Raw genomic sequence first — 19,935 nt, forward strand, 5'->3', positions numbered from 1 at the left:
TCACAGTTTGTAGGTTTATTACGCTCGAGCGTGGTACCATTCTCTTAAGCTGAACAGGACCCCAATTACAGGTTACACAAAGATTCTATACTGTTGGCAAAACATCCTGCCTGTGTGCCTTGGGGCGCATAACCCAACAAACAGGCCTTCTCCTTATCTATCACCAATCCCCTGCAGCCACCTTCCCCCTGCAAAAACGCTGAATAAGCAGCTATTTCAGGCATGTCGGCTGGTTCCTGTCTCCTTTGTTTCCCTTCTCTTGAAACTGTCCAGCTGTCCACCCTGAAGGATCCTTCCTTCCTTCCTTGGTACGTGGTGTGCTCGCTTCTAGTTAATGGCCGAAAGGAAACCCAAAATGGAGTCACATATGCTAACTAGGTTAATTTCCCCTAACAATTATGAACAGGAGGTTGCCAGGCACCTTTCCTACAACTTTCCTGTGACGAGATAACTGATTCTGTAGATGAAGGGAAAGCAGTGGACGTGGTGTTCCTTGGCTTTAGTAAAGCTTTTGACACGGTCTCCCACAGTATTCTTGTCAACAAGTTAAAGAAGTATGGGCTGGACGAATGCACTAGAAGGTGGGTAGAAAATTGGCTAGATTGTCGGGCTCAACGGGTAGTGATCAATGGCTCCATGTCTAGTTGGCAGACGGTATCAAGCGTAGTGCCCCAAGGGTCGGTCCTCGGGCCGGTTTTCTTTAATATCTTCATTAATGATCTCCAGGATGGTGTGGACTGCACCCTCAGCAAGTTTGCAGACGACACTAAACTGGGAGGAGAGGTAGATACGCTGGAGGGTAGCGATAGGATACAGAGGGACCTAGACAAATTGGAGGATTGGGCCAAAAGAAATCTGATGAGGTTCAACAAGGACAAGTGCAGAGTCCTGCACTTAGGACGGAACAATGCAATGCACTGCTACAGACTAGGGACCGAATGGCTAGGCAGCAGTTCTGCAGAAAAGGACCTAGGGGTTACAGTGGACGAGAAGCTGGATATGAGTCAACAGTGTGCCCTTGTAGCCAAGAAGGCCAATGCCATTTTGGGATGAATAAGTAGGGGCATTGCCAGCAGATCGAGGGACGTGATCGTTCCCCTCTATTCAACGTTGGTGAGGCCTCATCTGGAGTACTGTGTCCAGTTTTGGGCCCCACACTACAAGAAGGATGTGGAAATATTGGAGAGTGTCCAGCGGAGGGCAAGAGAAATGATTAGGGGACTGGAACACATGACTTACGAGGAGAGGCTGAGGGAACTGGGATTATTTAGTCTACAGAAGAGAAGAATGAGGGGAGATTTGATAGCTGTTTTCAACTCCCTGAAAGGTGGTTCCAAAGAGGATGGATCTAGACTATTCTCAGTGGTAGCGATGACAGGACAAGGAGTAATGGTCTCAAGTTGCAGTGGGGGAGGTTTAGGTTGGATATTAGGAAAAACTTTTTCACTAGAAGGGCGGTGAAACACTGGAATGCGTTACCTAGGGAGGTGGTGGAATCTCCTTCCTTAGAAGTTTTTAAGGTCAGGCTTGACAAAGCCCTGGATGGGACGATTTAATTGGGGATCGGTACTGCTTTGAGCAGTGGGTTGGACTAGATGACTTCCTGAGGTCCCTTCCAACCCTCATATTCTAGAATTCTAGAATTCTACCATATTCTAAAGGCCACTGTCCTCCGATCCCACTGAGGAGTACCAAAAGAAACTACACCAACTGCTCAAGAAACTCCCTGCTACAGTACGGGAACAAATCTACACAGACCCTCCCCTAGAGCCCCGACCAGGGGTATTCTATCTGCTACCCAAGATCCATAAACCTGGAAATCCTGGACACCCCATCATCTCAGGCATCGGCACTCTTACAGCAGGATTATCTGGCGATGTGGACTCTCTCCTCACACCCTATGCTACCAGCACTCCCAGCTATCTTCGAGACACCACCAACTTCCTGAGGAAACTACAACGTATTGGTGATCTTCCTGAAAACACCATCCTGGCCACCATGGATGTAGAAGCTCTTTACACCAATATTCCACATGAGGATGGGCTACAAGTTGTCAGGAACATTATCCCTGATGAGGCCACGGCACACCTGGTGGCTGAGCTTTCTGACTTTGTCCTCACCCACAACCATTTCAGACCTGGGGACAATTTATACTTTCAAGTCAGCGGGACTGCTAGGGGTACCCGCATGGCCGCACAGCATGCCAACATCTTTATGGCTGACTTAGAACAACGCTTCCTCAGCTCTCGTCCCCTAGCACCCCCTCCTCTATTTGCACTACATTGATGACATCTTCATCATATGGACCCATGGGAAGGAGGCCCTTGAAGAATTCCACCTGGATTTCAACAATTTCCACCCCAGCATCGACCTCAGCCTGGACCAGTCCACACAAGAGATCCTGGACACTATAGTGCAAATAAGTGATGGTCACATAAATACCACCCTATACTGGAAACCTACTGACCTCCATACTTACCTACATGCCTCAGCTCCTGAGGAAACAGACTGACAAAGCAAGATAGATACCCAGAAGTCACCTTCTACAGGACAGGCCCAACAAGGGAAATAACAGAACACCACTGGCCATCATGTACAGCCCCCAGCTAAAACCTCTCCAGCACATCATCAACGATCTACAACCTATCCTGGAAAAGGATTCCTCATTCTCACAGACCATGGGAGGCAGGCCAGTCCACCCTTACAGACAGCTCCCAATCTGAAGGAAATACTCACCAGCACCACACCACACCACAGAAACACTAACCCAGGAACCAATCCCTGCAATAAATCCCATTGCCAAATCTGTCCCCATATCTACTCTAGCAACACCATCATAGGACCTAACCATATCAGCCATGTCATCAGGGGCACATTCACGTGCACATCTACCAATGTGATGTATGCCATCATGGGCCAGCAATGCCCCTCTGCCACGTACATTGGCCAAACCGGACAGTCTCTATGTAAAAGAATAAATGGACACCAATACGACATCAGGAACGGTAACACACAAAAGCCAGTAGCAGAACATTTCAATCTCCTTGGACATTCAATAACAGATTGAAAAGTAGCCATCCTTCAACCAAAAAACTTCACACACAGACTTCAGAAAGAAACTCCAGAGCTACAATTCATTTGCAAACTTAAAACCAACAATTTGGGCCTGAATAGGGACTGGGAGTGGCTGGCTCACTACAAAAGCAATTTTCCCTCTCTTGGTATTGACCCCTCCTCATCAGTCATTGGAAGTGGACCACGTTCATCCTGTGTGGATTCTCCCATTTTTAATGGGGTATGATCTCTGTCTGAAACTTTTCCCACAGTCCAAGCACTTATAGAGTCACTCTCCTGTGTGGATTCTCTGATGTTTAACCAGTGCTGGTCTCCATGTGAAACTTTTCCCACAGTCCAAGCACTTATAGGGTCTCAATCCTGTGTGGATTCTCTGATGTTTAACCAGCGCTGATCTCTGTATGAAACTTTTTCCACAGTCCAAGCACTTGTGGGGTCTCTCTCCTGTGTGGATTGCCTGATGATAAACAAGCTCTGACCTTCGTATGAAACTTTTCCCACAGTCCAAGCACTTGTGGGGTCTCTCTCCTGTGTGGATTACCTGATGTTGAACAAGGTGTGACTTTCTTATGAAACTTTTCCCACAATCCAAGCATTTGTGGGGTCTCTCTCCTGTGTGGAATTCCTGATGTTGAACAAGGTGTGACCTCTGCATGAAACTTTTCCCACAGTCAAAGCACTTGTGGGGTCTCTCTCCTTTGTGGATTGCCTGATGTTTAACAAGGTGTGACCTCTGCATGAAACTTTTCCCAGAGTCAAAGCACTTGTGGGGTCTCTCTTCTGTGTGGACTACCCGATGTTTTACAAGGTATGACCTCTGCTTGAAACTTTTCCCACAGTCAAAGCACTTGTGGGGTCTCTCTTCTGTGTGGACTGCCCGATGTTTTACAAGGTATGACCTCTGCTTGAAACTTTTCCCACAGTCCAAGCACTTGTAGGGTCTCTCTTCTGTGTGGACTGCCTGATGTTGAACAAGGTGTGACTTTCTTATGAAACTTTTCCCACAATCCAAACACTTGTGGGGTCTCTCTCCTGTGTGGATTGCCTGATGACGAACAAGGCGTGACCTTCGTATGAAACTTTTCCCACAGTCCAAGCACTTGTGGGGTCTCTCTTCTGTGTGGACTGCCCAATGTTTTACAAGGTCTGACCTCTCCTTGAAACTTTTCCCACAGTCAAAGCACTTGTGGGGTCTCTCTCCTGTGTGGATTCCCTGATGACGAATAAGGACTGATTTCCGCTTGAAACTTTTCCCACAGTCAAAGCACTTGTGGGGTCTCTCTCCTGTGTGGATTGCCTGATGATCAGCAAGATCTGACTTGCAAATGAAACTTTCCCCACAGTCCAAGCACTTGTGGGGTCTCTCTCCTGTGTGGACTGCCTGATGCTGAACAAGGCGTGATCTTCGTACGAAACTTTTCCCACAATCCAAGCACTTGTGGGGTCTCTCTCCTGTGTGGATTGCCTGATGTTGAATAAGGCGTGACCTTCGTATGAAACTTTTCCCACAGTCCAAGCACTTGTGGGGTCTCTCTCCTGTGTGGATTGCCTGATGATCAGCAAGATCTGACTTGCATATGAAACTTTTTCCACAGTCCAAGCACTTGTGGGGTCTCTCTCCTGTATGGATTTTCAGATGATAACCAAGGGCTGATCTCCAAGTGAAACTTTTCCCACAGTCCAAGCACTTGTGGGGTCTCTCTCCTGTGTGGATTGCCTGATGTTTAACAAGGGTTGACCGCTGTATGAAACTTTTCCCACAGTCCAAGCACTTATGGGTTCTCTCTCCTGTGTGGATTGCCTGATGATTAACAAGTGCCGACCTCCATGTGAAACTTTTCCCACAGTCCAAACATTTATGGGGTCTCTCTCCTGTGTGGCTTTTCTCATGTGAATTTAGAGCTGACTTTGAACTGAAACATTTCCCGCATTCAACGCATTGAATGGGCTTGTCTACAGTGTGGCTTCTCCCATGGTTATTAAGATCTTTGCGCTTATTGAAGGTTTCCCCACTGTCCAAGCATTGAAATGGTTTCTCTCCCGTATGGACTGTCTGATGTGTAACAAGTTGTGATCTCACAATGAATCCTTTCCCACACTCAAGGCAGTGCCAGGGTGTCTCTTCCTTGCGATTTGTCTGCTGCTCTCTGGGATTCTCGTCTCCTCCCCCACCGTTAAGAGATTCATCCACTTTCTTCCTGGGTTGGTTTATCAGAAGCCTCTCTGTCCTGTGCCAATTTCCCCAGGCTTCTCCCTGATTCCAGCAATGGGAAAAATTCCCTTCAGCTCTTCCCAAGAAGGTCCCCTGTGGTTCCACTTCCCCAGGAGCTGCCTCATGATGATTCCCCTCCTTCTTCTCACTCCCTCGCTCAGCACCTGCTGGGAAGGACACAATCCAGAAGGAGTCATTGTGCTGGGGAGAAAGAGGAATAGCACTGAGGGAAAAGCCAACACAAAGACTGAGCAATTGGATTCTGCCTCCACATCCCACCCTAACACTTACAAGGAAGGAGTGACGGGAAGGGTGGAATGGCGTGAGCAATATCTGCTGACCATAGCCCTGCTCTCGGTGAGATGAAGAAGAACTGAGGGCGTTACTCACATCATATTTTGGGATTCTCAACTTTTTCCTTCATTCCCTAGATGGAATTTCTCTGTCAGGCCTCACCTGTGCTGGTGCATCTCCGAAGCCTTCTGTCCTTGAAATCCTGGAGATCGGACACCCACAGCTCTTCCCCTTGTTCCAGCCGGGCGATAAGCTCAGGTTTGGGAATGGGAAATCCTGTGCAGAAGGTGAAATGAGTCCAGATCAGGGTGCATGGAGCATTGGTGGAGGATGTGTCACAAAGGACGTTCCGTGAGTGGAACCTGTCCCTGTGCTCTGCTGGAGGAACGTGGAATCCAAGAGGATGGGAACAGGGTCACTGAGCCCCCTTGCACAAAGGACGTTGTCTGGGGAGGTGAGTTGAATTATTACTACACCCTCACTAGGCGTTCCCAGGATCTGTGCGCTCTGGGGGCCTTGCTGACTCACACACAGGTCTGCACTTAAGACCCTGCCTCTTTCTAAACCTGCAGAGCCCAGAGCCCTCCTCATGCCTGGAGCTATTCCCAAGGAGGGAGATGAACAGGGATTGTATGGGCAGTCAAGAAACAATACAGACAAGACAATGCGGATTTATGTCCCTTTGAAAGATGGAGGGGTGGGGATGGTTTAGCTTGTCCATTGGGTTTTGACTCCCATGTCCCAGTGGAGAGGGCATCGAAATGCATGTATTTCTCATATGGCAGCTGTGCATTATGGAAACCATTCGCCTCTGCTCGAACTGACCAGGGAAGAACCTGACCACATTAAGACATGCAGATCCCACAGCTTCTAATAACTGAGAGGACGGGAATCCCTTACCCAGTGAGGTCACGGTCTCGTAGTTCTCCTGCATGACGTCCCTGTAGAGGGCTCTCTGAGCGGGGTCCAGCAGAGCCCCCTGCCCCTGGGTGAAATAAATAGCCACCTCCTCGAAGGTCACCGGCATCTGAAACACCAAGAGTCCCCCACTCAGCACCTGCTGCCCCAGCCACAATCCCACTACTCATGGGAAAGGAAAAAAAAATGTGAAGCTCTGGGAGGGCCAGAGTAGCAGAATCCCACCCCCACCCTGCTCAGAGCAGCCAGGAGGCTTCAGAGGGCGGAGAAAGTGAGAGCTCCCTGTCCGCCCCAGCACACGGAGCACGCCAGGATCTTCTCATTTCCCACACGCCTGCCAGCCACAGACTGGTACAGGAAGCAGAGCTCTGAGCCGGGGACAGGAACAGGAATCCCGACAGCTTCCCTTCGTATTTCACAGCAGCCCCGGGCAAGTGGGGTCAGGCTCCAGCACTGGGAGCCTGAAAAATGTTCCCAGCCCTGCCGAGGTGGTTATATCCTGCCTGAGAAATGGGGGAATGTCCCCTTCCCCTTTCCCTGCTACAATGGGCCTACTTAGTAAATCAGTAGGTTTATCAAACCCTGTCTCCTCCCTCCCCTGCCCAGCAGCTCCCTGAAAATCCCCTACCTGAGCTGGCTCCATCACAGCCATTTCCCTTCTCTGTCCCCTGGAAGACTGGCCGATCTTTAGTGAAACGTGGACCTGATTCCTCAGCCTGTCGGGGCGAGAGGGAGGTTACAAAAGGGGCTTCTATCCTGTCACACTCCGATTCCCCCCAGACTCTTCAGACCCTCCCAGTAACAGCATCTCTGAGCCAAATGCTAAAGAAAAGGGAAAAATCAAAAGGGCCACTTTGGGAGATTTCCCCCCATTGCAGTGTAAACCCCTCTCCCTTAGCAATACCTGGAGCCCTCTGGTGGCATCACCTGAAGATTGAGCTGCCCTGGACTCCCCCGGCAGCCCCCAGGGACAGGCAGGAAGAGGCTGATCCCATTGATCCATCCGCGCACCCCCCTGCCTGAGCCAGCAGTGACTCCGGTCTGACTCTGGTGTAGTTGAGATCTGAACCCTACAGGGAAATCAGACCAGGGCCCTGGGCAGCCCCCAACACTCAGGGCACAAGGACCCCACCACCACAGGGGTGTCTGACAATAACACACTCAGAGCTGGGTGTGTGTGTCGTGGGGGGGGGGGGGGGGCAGGTTGAGGGGGGTTGGGTTTTTTTCCGTGTAGCTTCTGCACCCTGAGGGGTTAGTCCCCTGATCACTCCCAAAGCTGAGAAGAGCTTCTCTCCGCCCGCCTCCCCACATCCCCCCTTTCCCTCGCTGTGTCCCCACTCACGTCTTCCCCCATTCCCGACCTCGCTCCCCTCAGCCCCACAGTCCCCGATCCTCCTCCATTGCCCCATCTTCCCTTCCGTGCACCCCTGCCCCCATCCCAGCCTGCCCCCGGCATCCCCTGCACCCGCCTCCGGCCCCTCTTTATCCTCCTCCCCCTGCAGCCCAGATATGACGGGGGGGGGGGGGCGCTGCAAGGGGGGGATGGGAGGGTCTCTCTTACCTTCCCCCCGAGCGGGGCCCCCCGGGGCAGGGGCCGGGCCGGGAAGGGGCCCTGGCCGGGCTGGGGGCTCTGCCCTGGGAGAGGCTCCCGGGGAGCAGCGGGCAGGGCCCGGCTGGAGGTTCCCCTCTCCCGGCTGCAGCCCGGGCTCCGGGCTCCCAGCACCAGCCGCCGGGGCTCGGGGATCTCGCCGGGAGCCAGAGTCCCCGCAGCGGCTGCGAGTCACTTCCTGGGCCGGGCTGAGCCCCGCGATCCTCCCCCCAGAGCCGCCCCCCAGCCGCTCCTGGGTCCTAGCGATCAACTCACCAAAGGATCAGCAGCCCTGTGCCCGGCTCCTGTTACACTCACAGGCTCCGAGGTCACAAGGGACCATCATGAGCATCTTGCCCAGGGGTTCTCACCACCAAATTTGGCGGCCTCAGAGGGTGGCCAGCAACTCTCGCTGGTGCCCGCTCTCACACTTGCCCCTATAATCCCAATTAACTTTACTAGAAACCAATCAATATGCACAGAGGTAAGAGGGGGGAACACTCCTCCTAGTGTGGGGAACTTTTCTGGCTTCTACCAAGCCCCAGAGGAACTGGCAAGCAAAAGGATCTGAGTCCTTTACCCAGAGGCCTGCATGACCTCGAGGACCCCTCCCTGCCCGCTTCCACTCTGGACCCCCCTAACCCCAAGGCTGGGCCCAGGGCTCCTGAGGTGCTCGACCCCAAATCTTGTGATCACTCAGGACAGCTGTCCCCACTGTGGGGTGTTCTGTCCACTCTGGATGCTTCCTTCATCATTGCACAGAGTTAAGAACAAATACAATTTATTAAACAGCAAGTAATACAAAAATAAGGAGAAAAGTGGGAAAGATGAAAGGAAAACATGTCACCACGCTCTGTGGGGGGGAACCCCAAACAACCCTCTCTGGAATGCCAGGGAACTTCACAGTCTGTCCCTCCCACGTCCCAGGCCTCCTGCCCAGACGCTGACTGTGCTGCAGGCATGCCCAGGGTTGGACACTAACTCTGGTGTTGGCCTCAGGCTCCAGGTAGTAGGACCCTTCTTCCTAGCGTCAGCTGCTTCCTGTCAGGGTTATGATCCCCCACCCAGTCTGGGCTGCAAGGCATCTTGGTTGAAGGCCTCTCCTTGCCCTGGGACCTTTGCCCAGGGTCCCCTTCGCTCACTGCTCCCTGCTGCTCCAGTTTCCCTCTGCCTCAAGCACAGCCCAGCCCTCCTCTCTCCTTAGCCCCTCCTGCTCTGCTCTCGCCCAGCCAGCTCCAGCTGATGCAAAGGAGAGGACCCCAGCTGCTGACTCCCTCATTGGCCTGCCTGCCCTGTCAATCAGGCTGACCCACAGCATTGCCCCCCCCGCCCCTTGTCAGTCTCAGGATCTTTATTTCTCATTGGCCCTTTGTTAGTCGATGGCCAAGGATGTTTGGTGAGGTGCCAGCTATGCCCGTTTTATACCATCCGTGACTTTAACCGCTAGGACGCACTGTCCCTTCGCGGCGGGCAGCCCGGGCTAGGCTGACGGATGCCCCAAGGACCTAAACACCCGTGACTTTAACTGCTAGAGCTCAGAGCTTGCAGTGGGCAGTCAGGATTGACTGACAGGCGCCCCAAGAGTTTGCCCCGTGGAGGCGGCACAACTCAACACTAGGCTCTTAGTTCTCTTACCTAATGGCCAGGCTTTATAGCCAAAACGGCTGAGGTTCTTTAATTGTGTTGGCTGCTTTACAGTAAACCAGAGAAACAAGTCAGGCTTATGCACAAATGGTTACCAAAATTTATTAAACTAGATTCTAATCATGTGGTTACAAAATTGCTAGTGCCTACTTATTTAAATGTAGAGATGTTACACACACAAACAAGTTACAAAACTGGAACCACAATCCCAAAGAAAGAAAACAAAGTATAGAGCTCTATTTCAAAATATGTGTACACTAAAGATAGGTGATCAGGTGTGGGTGCTTCTTACCCTCCTCGCATCTCTCGATTCCAGCGGTGCCAAGCTATTTCTATGTTTGCTAAAAATTTTCACAACCTCTCAGCTAGCGACTCGGGTTGCCAATTTGGGAATATTTTAAAAATGGACACTCAAGTCGGAGTGCTGCAACCTCCCCTGCCCCGCCTCTCCCCCCAAGGTCCCATCCCTGCCCCACCTCTTCCCTCCAAGGCCCTGCTCCGACTCCACCTCTTCCTCCAAGGGCCTACCCGCCCTCCACTTCTCTTTCCCCCTTCCCTGCCTAGGTCAGGAAGGGCTTGTCTGTGGAGCTGGGGCTGGGAGCTGCAGCTGCCCAGTGCAGGTAGGAGGCAGCCCTAGCTGAGTCGGCTCTGATGGGAGTGATGACCCAGTGCCTCCCCACCCGCAGTAACTCGAATTTGGCTGTCCGGTCAGTAGATGTGATCGGACACTGTCAGGTCCCCTTTTCCACCGGACTTCATGGTGGAAAACCGGGCACCTGGCCACCCTAACAGCACCCACTGTGCCAGAAGTGCTGGGAACGCGTCAGGGACAAGTTCTGCTTTCCGATGGTGGAGGAAGGAACCAGGGGACAGGTGGGTTAGACTCAGTTCTGACCAGCAGGGAAGAATTCATTGGTCGAGATGCAATTACTGTAAAGTGGGTGCACAACTAAAGACTGCACTCAGAGTAGTTATTTATGGTCTGGTGTCAAACTGGGAGGGGAATGGTGCTGGGGGGGGGCGGAGGAGGGAGAAGCTCCAGCTGGCCTCCCTCGCTCTTTATGGGGAAGAGGGAGTGGGGGGGGGCAGCCCAGCAGGGAACGGGGCCTAGATGGGGAGCAATTCACACAGAGCTGGTAGGGCAGCCACGTTGCTGGGAGAGATGCTGCTGGAGTTGGCAGAGCGGGCTCTCAGTTCCCCACAATCCCCTCCTAGGTCGGTGGAAGTGCTCCTGGTGAGGACACACCCCACCGACCCAAGGAGGATAGTGTGGACATCATCTACCGCAGTCATTTCTGGAGTGGTTATAAGTCAACCTAATACAGGTCAACTTAAGTTTGCAGTGTTGACGTACCCTTCCAAACAAAAGGATTTCTCTCACCCAAAAGCTTTCAGCAGTCCATGCTCATTGGAAAGCCTTCCAGCTCAGACCACTTCCCCAGCTCAATGATGCTCCTATTGTCTTTCAAGGGATCTTGCTGCCCTGAGGAGAGATGGGGCCAGAACCCCTTTCTCCACTTCTTGTACTCAGATCCTATATACTTGAAAAGTCTTTGCTGGGTCATGGGGTCAGGAAACTCCGTGGCATAAGTGAGCTACACACTGCGCTACAGATGAATTGTAAGTTTCTTTGTTTACCCCTTTCCTCCTGTTGGTGGAAATCTCAGAGAATCCTTTAAGACTCAAAATCAGGGGAAGAAATTTACCCATTTTCTTCTCCAGTGGCTAAACCGCCTTCACTTCTCGCCTCGTTATTCGGCTGTATTAGTTACAAAAGTTTTAGCATCATCATAAAAGAAAGAGAACGAAAGAGAAAACAACCTTCCCATCTACAAATGATCTGGACCAAACCTAGAAAAAGCCGAGAAGTAATTTTACCAATAGATGGAAACGGGACTATAAGATCTGAAAGTCCAACTGTGCTTTGAAGTTCATTGAGATTTCCCTGCCCACTCCAGGTCTGTGACACTTCCTTCTCCAGCCCTCCGGAGTCTGACTAAGATCATAGACATCAAAGCTGTGACTCCTAAGCATGGAGAGCCAGGGACAGGGTGGTACGTGACACCGTGGGAGATGGAGGGATAGAACGGAGGCAGGTTAAACTTTCCATGGCTGGGACAGAGGCTGCTGTGTGGAGAGAGGAGCGTGACAGTGAGAGGGGAAGGAGGGAATCTCTCGCACTCACCCCGTTGCCCTGAAATAGCACAGAAGCGAAAACTCCACATTTTACTGTCCCTTCTCCCACCTTTTTAGCATCTGGTTAATTCTGGCCCATAAGGGATAAAATGTAGAAGCAGTAAATGCTTGACTATCGGTGAATGAGACAACCTGGCCCCGAAGGTGGAACTCAGGGACTAGCAATCACTCTGCTAATGGAAGGTCGGGGGTCAGAAACTGTGTTCCTGTCAGGCTACGCAGCTGCACTGCAGGCTATGGAGGGCCGTGGAGGCAGGCAGGGAGAGGAGCCCCTCCCCAGGCTTGGCCCAGGTCCACTGGAGCTGCTGGGGAGAGGAACCCCTCCCTCAGCCCGGCCCAGGACCACAGGAGCCGCCGTGGCTGGGGAGAGCTGCCTCTGACCTGGCCCCAAACTCCTGTGGTGAGAGAGGGCTGGGGGAGTCCTCTCTCCACTGCAGTCTGAACCCCAAACCCCTCATCCCCAGTCCCAACCCCCACATGCCTACCCAGGGCACTCACCCCTCCGCACCCCATGCCTCTGTCCCAGCCCTGAACCCCCTCTCACACGTCAACCTCCACATCCCCAGCCCCACCCCAGAGCCCGCACCTGAATCCAGAGCCCTCACCCCCTGCACCTCATCCCTGTCCCAGTCCTGAGCCAGTTCCCACACTCCGAATCCCTCGGCCCCACCCCCACCCCGTGAATTTTGTTCTGTGCGCCAATATGGAGATGATGTGTCACATACTGGTGCGTAGAACCAAATTCATTCCGCACTTGGACGTAAAAACGGAGGGAACACTGGTCAGAACGCATCCGATGCTGAGCGGGCTCCAGCAGAGCCCCCTGCCCCTGGGTGAAATACACAGCCACCTCCTCCAAGGTCACCGGCATCTGAAACAGCAAGAGTCCCCCGCTCAGCACCTGCTGCCCCTGCCACAGTCCCACTAATCATGGCAAAGAAAGAAAAGAGTGAAGGGCCAGAGTAGCAGAATCCCACAGGCACCTGCTCAGAGCGGCCAGGAGGCTCCGGGGGCTGGGAGACGGTGAGAGCTCCTTGTCCCCCTAGCACACGGAGAAGGGGAGGGTCTTCTCATTTCACACACGCTTGCCAGCCACAGGCTTAGACGGGAAGCAGAGCTCTGAGCCGGGGACGGGGACAGGAATCCTGACAGCTTCCCTTCCTATTTCACAGCAACTGTTACGAATTATTCCAGTTAGGACACGTACAGTTCGTTTCAAGGTGAGGCAACCAAATAAAGACAGACTGCAGAGTGTCTCAGAGTTTGTAGGTTTATTACGCTCGAGGGTGGTACTGTTCTCTTAAGCAGAGCGGGACCCCGATTACAGGTTACACAAAGATTACATACCGTTGGCAAAACATCCTGCCTGTGAGCCTCGGGGCGCATAACCCAACAAACAGGCCTTCTCCTTATCTATCACCAGTCCCCTGCAGCCACCTTCCCCCTGCAAAAACGCTGAATTAGCAGCTATTTCAGGCATGTCCGCTAGTTCCTGTCTCCTTTGTTTCCCTTATCTTGAAACTGTCCAGGTGTCCACTCTGAAGGATCCTCCTTCCTTGGTACGTGATGTGCTCACTTCTAGTTAACGGCCGAGAGGAAACCCAAAATGGAGTCACATATGCTAACTAGGTTAATTTCCCCTAACAATTATGAACAGGAGACTGCCAGGCAACTTTCCTACAACTTTCCGATGACAAGGTAACTGGTTCTGTGGATGAAGGGAAAGCAGTGGACGTAGCGTTCCTTGACTTTAGCAAAGCTTTTGACACTGTCCCCCACAGTCTTCTTGTCAGCAAGTTAAAGAAGTATGGGGTGGACGAATGCACTATAAGGTGGGTAGAAAATTGGCTAGATTGTTGGGCTCAATGGGTAGTGATCAATGGCTCCATGTCTAGTTGGCAGCCAGTATCAAGCGGAGTGCCCCAAGGGTCAGTCCTGGGGCCGGTTTTCTTCAATATCTTCATTAATGATCTGGAGGATGGTGTGGATTGCACCCTCAGCAAGTTTGCAGATGACACTAAACTGGGAGGAACGGTAGATACGCTGGAGGGTAGCGATAGGATACAGAGGGACCTAGACAAATTGGAGGATTGGGCCAAAAGAAATCTGATGAGGTTCAACAAGGACAAGTGCAGAGTCCTGCACTTAGGACGGAAGAATGCAATGCACCGCTACAGACTAGGGACCGAAAGGCTTGGCAGCAGTTCTGCAGAAAAGGACCTAGCGGTGACAGTGGATGAGAAGCTGGGTATGAGTCAACAGTGTGCCCTTGTAGCCAAGAAGGCCAATGGCATTTTGGGATGAATAAGTAGGGGCACTGGCAGCAGATCGAGGGACGTGATCGTTCCCCTCTATTCGACATTGGTGAGGCCTCATCCTGAGTACTGTGTCCAGTTTTGGGCCCCACACTACAAGAAGGAAGTGGAAATACTGGAGAGAGTCCAGCGGAGGGCAACAAAAATGATTAGGGGACTGGAACACATGACTTACGAAGAGAGGCTGAGGGATCTGGGATTATTTAGTCTACAGAAGAGAAGAATGAGGGGAGATTTGATAGCTTCTTTCAACTACCTGAAAGGAGGTTCCAAAGAGGATGGATTTAGACTATTCTCAGTGGTAGCGGATGACAGGACAAGGAGTAATGGTCTCAAGTTGCAGTGGGGGAGGTTTAGGTTGGATATTAGGAAAAACCTGATGAGGCCACGGCACACCTGGTGGCTGAGCTTTCTGACTTTGTCCTCACCATTTCAGATCTGGGGACAATTTATACTTTCAAGTCAGCGGGACTGCTAGGAGTACCCGCATGGCCCCACAGCATGCCAACATCTTTATGGCTGACTTAGAACAACGCTTCCTCAGCTCTCGTCCCCTAGCGCCCCCTCCTCTATTTGCGCTACATTGAGGACATCTTCATCCTATGGACCCATGGGAAGGAGGCCCTTGAAGAATTCCACCTGGATTTCAACAATTTCCACCCCAGCATCGACCTCAGCCTGGACCAGTCCACACAAGAGATCCTGGAAACTATAGTGCAAATAAGTGATGGTAACATAAATACCACCCTATACTGGAAACCTATTGACCTCTATACTTACCTACATGCCTCCAGCTTCCATCCAGGACACATCACACGATCCATTGTCTACAGCCATGCCCCAAGATACAACTGCATTTGCTCCAATCCCTCAAGCAGAGACAAACACTTACAAGATCTTTATCAAGCATTCTTAAAACTACAATACTCCCCTGGGGAAGTGAGGAAACAGACTGACAAAGGAAGATGGAGACCCAGAAGTCACCTTCTACAGGACTGGACCAACAAGGGAAATAACAGAACACCACTGGCCATCATGTACAGCCTCCAGCTAAAACCTCTCCAGCACATCATCAACGATCTACAACCTATCCTGGAAAACGATTCCTCATTCTCACAGACTGTGGGAGGCAGGCCAGTCCTCGCTTACAGACAGCTCCCAATCTGAAGCAAATACTCACCAGCACCACACCACAGAAACACTAACCCAGGAACCAATCCCTGCAACAAATTCCATTGCCAAATCTGTCCCCATATCCACTCTAGCGACACCATCATAGGACCTAACCATATCAGCCATGTCATCAGGGGCACATTCACGTGCACATCTACCAATGTGATATATGCCGTCATGGGCCAGCAATGCCCCTCTGCCACGTACATTGGCCAAACCGGACAGTCTCTATGTAAAAGAATAAATGGACACAAATATGACATCAGGAATGGTAACATACAAAAGCCAGTAGCAGAACATTTCACTCTCCCTGGACATTCAATAACAGATTTAAAAGTAGCCATCCTTCAACCAAAAAACTTCAAACACAGACTTCAGAGAGAAACTCCAGAGCTACAATTCATTTGCAAACTTAAAACCAACAATTTGGGCCTGAAGAGGGACTAGGAGTGGCTGGCTCACTACAAAAGCAATTTTCCCTTTGTTGGTATTGACCCCTCCTCATCAAGTCATTGGGAGTGGACCACGTCCATCCTGTGTGGATTCTCCCATATTTAATGAGGTATGATCTCTGTCTGAAACTTTTCCCACAGTCTAAGCGCTTGTGGGGGTCTCTCTCTTGTATAGATTCTTCCATGTTGAACAAGATCTGATCTCCATGTGAAACTTTTCCCACAGTCCAAGCACTTATACAGTCACTCTCCTGTGTGGATTCTCTGATGTTTAACCAGCGCTGATCTCTGCTTGAAACTTTTCCCACAGTCAAAGCACTTGTGGGGTCGCTCTTCTGTGTGGACTGCCTGATGACGAACAAGGTATGACTTTGTTATGAAACTTTTCCCACAATCCAAGCATTTGTGGGGTCTCTCTCCTGTGTGGATTGCCTGATGTTCAACAAGGTGTGACTTTGTTATGAAACTTTTCCCACAATCCAAGCATTTGTGGGGTCTCTCTCCTGTGTGGATTGCCTGATGTTGAACAAGGTGTGACTTTGTTATGAAACTTTTCCCACAATCCAAGCATTTGTGGGGTCTCTCTCCTGTGTGGATTGCCTGATGTTGAACAAGGTGTGACCTCTGCATGAAACTTTTCCCACAGTCAAAGCACTTGTGGGGTCTCTCTCGTTTGTGGGTTGCCTGATGTTTAAGAAGGTGTGAACTCTGCTTGAAACTTTTCCCACAGTCAAAGCACTTGTGGGGTCTCTCTTCTGTGTGGACTGCCCAATGTTTTACAAGGTATGACCTCTGCTTGAAACTTTTCCCACAGTCAAAGCACTTGTAGGGTCTCTCTTCTGTGTGGACTGCCCAATGTTTTACAAGGTCTGACCTCTGCTTGAAACTTTTCCCACAGTCAAAGCACTTGTGGGGTCTCTCTTCTGTGTGGACTGCCTGATGACGAACAAGGCGTGACCTTCGTATGAATCTTTTCCCACAGTCCAAGCACTTGTGGGGTCTCTCTCCTCTGTGGATTGCCTGATGACGAACAAGGACTGATTTCTGCTTGAAACTTTTCCCACAGTCAAAGCACTTGTGGGGTCTCTCTCCTGTGTGGATTGCCTGATGTTTAACAAGGGTTGACCGCTGTATGAAATTTTTCCCACAGTCCAAACACTTGTGGGGTCTCTCTCCTGTGTGGATTGCCTGATGTTGAACAAGGTTTGACCTTCGTACGAAACTTTTCCCACAGTCAAAGCACTTGTGGGGTCTCTCTCCTGTGTGGATTGCCTGATGATTAGCAAGATAGGACTTGCATATGAAACTTTTCCCACAGTCGAAGCACTTATGGGGTCTCTCTCCTGTGTGGATTGCCTGATGATTAACAAGCGCCGACCTCCATGTGAAAATTTTCCCACAGTCTAAACATTTATAGGGTCTCTCTCCTGTGTGGCTTTTCTCATGTGAATTTAGTGTTGACTTTGAACTGAAACATTTCCTGCATTCAACGCACTGAATGGGCTTGTCTACAGTGTGGCTTCTGCCATGGTCATTAAGATCTCTGCGCTTATTGACGCTTTCCCCACTGTCCAAGCATTGAAATGGTTTCTCTCCCGTATGGACTGTCTGATGTGTAACAAGTTGTGATCTCACAATGAATCCTTTCCCACACTCAAGGCAGTGCCAGGGTGTCTCTTCCTTGGGATTTGTCTGCTGCTCTCTGGGATTCTCGTCTCCTCCCCCACCGTTAAGAGATTCATCCACTTTCTTCCTGGGTTGGTTCATCAGAAGCCTCTCTGACCTGTGCCAATTTCTCCAGGCTTCTCCCTGATTCCAGCAAGGGGAAAAATTCCCTTCAGCTCTTCCCAAAAAGGTCTCCTGTGGTTCCACTTCCCCAGGAACTCCCTCATGATGATTGCCCTCCTTCTTCTCACTCCCTCGCTCAGCACCTGCTGGGAAAGACACAATCCAGGGAGGAGTCATTGTGCTGGGGAGAAAGAGGAATAGCACTGAGGGAAAAGCCAACACAAAGACTGAGTAATTGGATTCTGCCTCCACATCCCACCCAAACATTCACAAGGAAGGAGAGATGGGAAGGGTGGAATGGCGTGAGCAATATCTGCTGACCACAGCCCTACTCTCGGTGAGATGAAGAAGAACTGAAGGTGTTACTCACATCATATTTTGGGATTCTCAACTTTTTCCTTCATTCCCTAGACGGTTTCTCTGTCAGGCCTCACCTGTGCTGGTGCACCTCAGAAGCCTTCTGTCCTTCAAATCCTGGAGATCGGACACCCACAGCTCTTCCCCTCTTTCCAGCCGGGTGATAAGCTCAGGTTTGGGAAATTGAAATCCTGTGCAGAGGGTGAAATGATTCCGGATCAGGGTGCATGGAGCATTGGTGGAGGATTTGTCACAAAGGACGTTCCGTGAGTGGAACCTGTCCCTGTGCTCTGCTGGAGGAACGTGGAATCCAAGAGGATGGGAACAGGGTCACTGAGCCCCCTTGCGCAGAGGACGTTGTCTAGGGAGGTGAGTTGAATTATTACTACACCCTCACTAGGCGTTCCCAGGATCTGTGCGCTCTGGGGGCCTTGCTGACTCACACACAGGTCTGCACTTAAGCCCCTGCCTCTTTCTAAACCTGCAGAGCCCAGAGCTCTCCCCATGCCTGGAGCTATTCCCAAGGCGGGAGATGAACAGGGATTCTATGTGCACGTAAGAAACAAGACAGAGAAGACAATGCAGATTTATGCCCCTTTGAAAGCTGGAGGGGTGGGGATGGTTTAGCTTGTCCATTGGGTTTTGACTCCTGTGTCCCAGTGGAGAGGGCACCGAAATGCATGTATTTCTCACATGGCAGCTGTGCATTTTGGAACCCATTCGCCTCTGCTCTAACTGACCAGGGAAAAACCTGACCACATTAAGACACGTAGACCTCACAGCTTCTAATAACTGAGAGGATGGGACTCCCTTACCCAGCGAGGTCACCGTCTCATAGTTCTCCTGCATGACGTCCCTGTAGAGGGCTCTCTGAGCGGGATCCAGCAGAGCCCCCTGCCCCTGGGTGAAATAAATAGCTACCTCCTCGAAGGTCACCGGCATCTGAAACACCAAGAGTCCCCCACTCAGCACCTGCTGCCCCAGCCACAATCCCACTACTCATGGGAAAGGAAAAAAAAACGTGAAGCTATGGGAGGGCCAGAGTAGCAGAATCCCACCCACACCCTGCTCAGAGCAGCCAGGAGGCTTCAGGGGGCGGAGAAGGTGAGAGCTCCCTGTCCGCCCCAGCACACGGAGCACGCCAGGATCTTCTCATTTCCCACACGCCTGCCAGCCACAGACTGGGACAGGAAGCAGAACTCTGAGCCGGGGACAGGGGCAGGAATCCTGACAGCTTCCCTTCGTATTTCACAGCAGCCCCAGGGAAATGGGGTCAGGCTCCAGCACTGGGAGCCTGGAAAATGTTCCCAGCCCTGCTGAGGTGGTTATATCCTGCCTGAGAAATGGGGGAATGTCCCCTCCCCATTTCCCTGCCACAATGGGCCTACTTAGTAAATCAGTAGATTTATCAAACCCTGACTCCTCCCTCCCCCGCCCAGCAGCGCCCTGAGACTCCCCTACCTGAGCTGGCTCCAACACAGCCATTTCCCTTCTCTCTCCTCTGGAAGACTGGCAGATATTTAGTGAAACGTGGACCTGATTCCTCAGCCTGTTGGGGCGAGAGGGAGGTTACAGAAGGGGCTTCTGTCCTTGTCACACCCCGATTCCCCCCAGACTCTTCAGACCCTCCCAGTAACAGCATGTCTGAGCCAAATGCTAAAGAAAAGGGAAGAATCAAAAGGGCCACTTTGGGAGATTTCCATCCATTGCAGTGTAAATTCCTCTCCCTCAGCAATACCTGGAGCCCTCTGGTGGCATCACCTGAAGATTGAGCTGCCCTGGACTCCCCGGGCAGCCCCCAGGGGCAGGCAGGAAGAGGCTGATCCCATTGGCCCATCCGCGCACCCCCCTGCCTGAGCCAGCAGTGACTCCGGTCTGACTCTGGTGTAGTTGAGATCTGAACCCTATAGGGAAATCAGATCA

At 51.5% G+C, this 19,935-nt stretch overlaps 2 protein-coding genes across 2 annotated transcripts in view; both read right to left on the bottom strand.

Annotated features, from left to right (window-relative positions):
• Positions 1 to 19,935, bottom strand: part of LOC144275278 (uncharacterized) — a 20,583-nt gene continuing 648 nt past the window's right edge. The window contains exons 2-5 of the mRNA XM_077834474.1: positions 7,128 to 7,215; positions 6,482 to 6,608; positions 5,744 to 5,857; positions 1 to 5,454 (exon numbers count right to left, since the gene is read on the bottom strand). Of these exons, the coding sequence (XP_077690600.1) occupies positions 3,344 to 5,454; positions 5,744 to 5,857; positions 6,482 to 6,608; positions 7,128 to 7,151 (2,376 nt within the window). The 5' untranslated portion in view covers positions 7,152 to 7,215 and the 3' untranslated portion in view covers positions 1 to 3,343. The remainder of the gene's footprint in view (positions 5,455 to 5,743; positions 5,858 to 6,481; positions 6,609 to 7,127; positions 7,216 to 19,935) is intronic.
• LOC144275280 (uncharacterized) overlaps positions 13,184 to 19,935 on the bottom strand; it is a 23,751-nt gene continuing 16,999 nt past the window's right edge. Inside the window, 1 exon segment of the mRNA XM_077834476.1 lies at positions 13,184 to 17,312. Coding sequence (XP_077690602.1) covers positions 15,970 to 17,312 — 1,343 coding nt within the window. The 3' untranslated portion in view covers positions 13,184 to 15,969.

The sequence above is a fragment of the Eretmochelys imbricata genome, chromosome 14, assembly GCF_965152235.1.
Source record: "Eretmochelys imbricata isolate rEreImb1 chromosome 14, rEreImb1.hap1, whole genome shotgun sequence".
In the NCBI taxonomy this organism is placed as follows: Eukaryota; Metazoa; Chordata; order Testudines; family Cheloniidae; genus Eretmochelys; species Eretmochelys imbricata.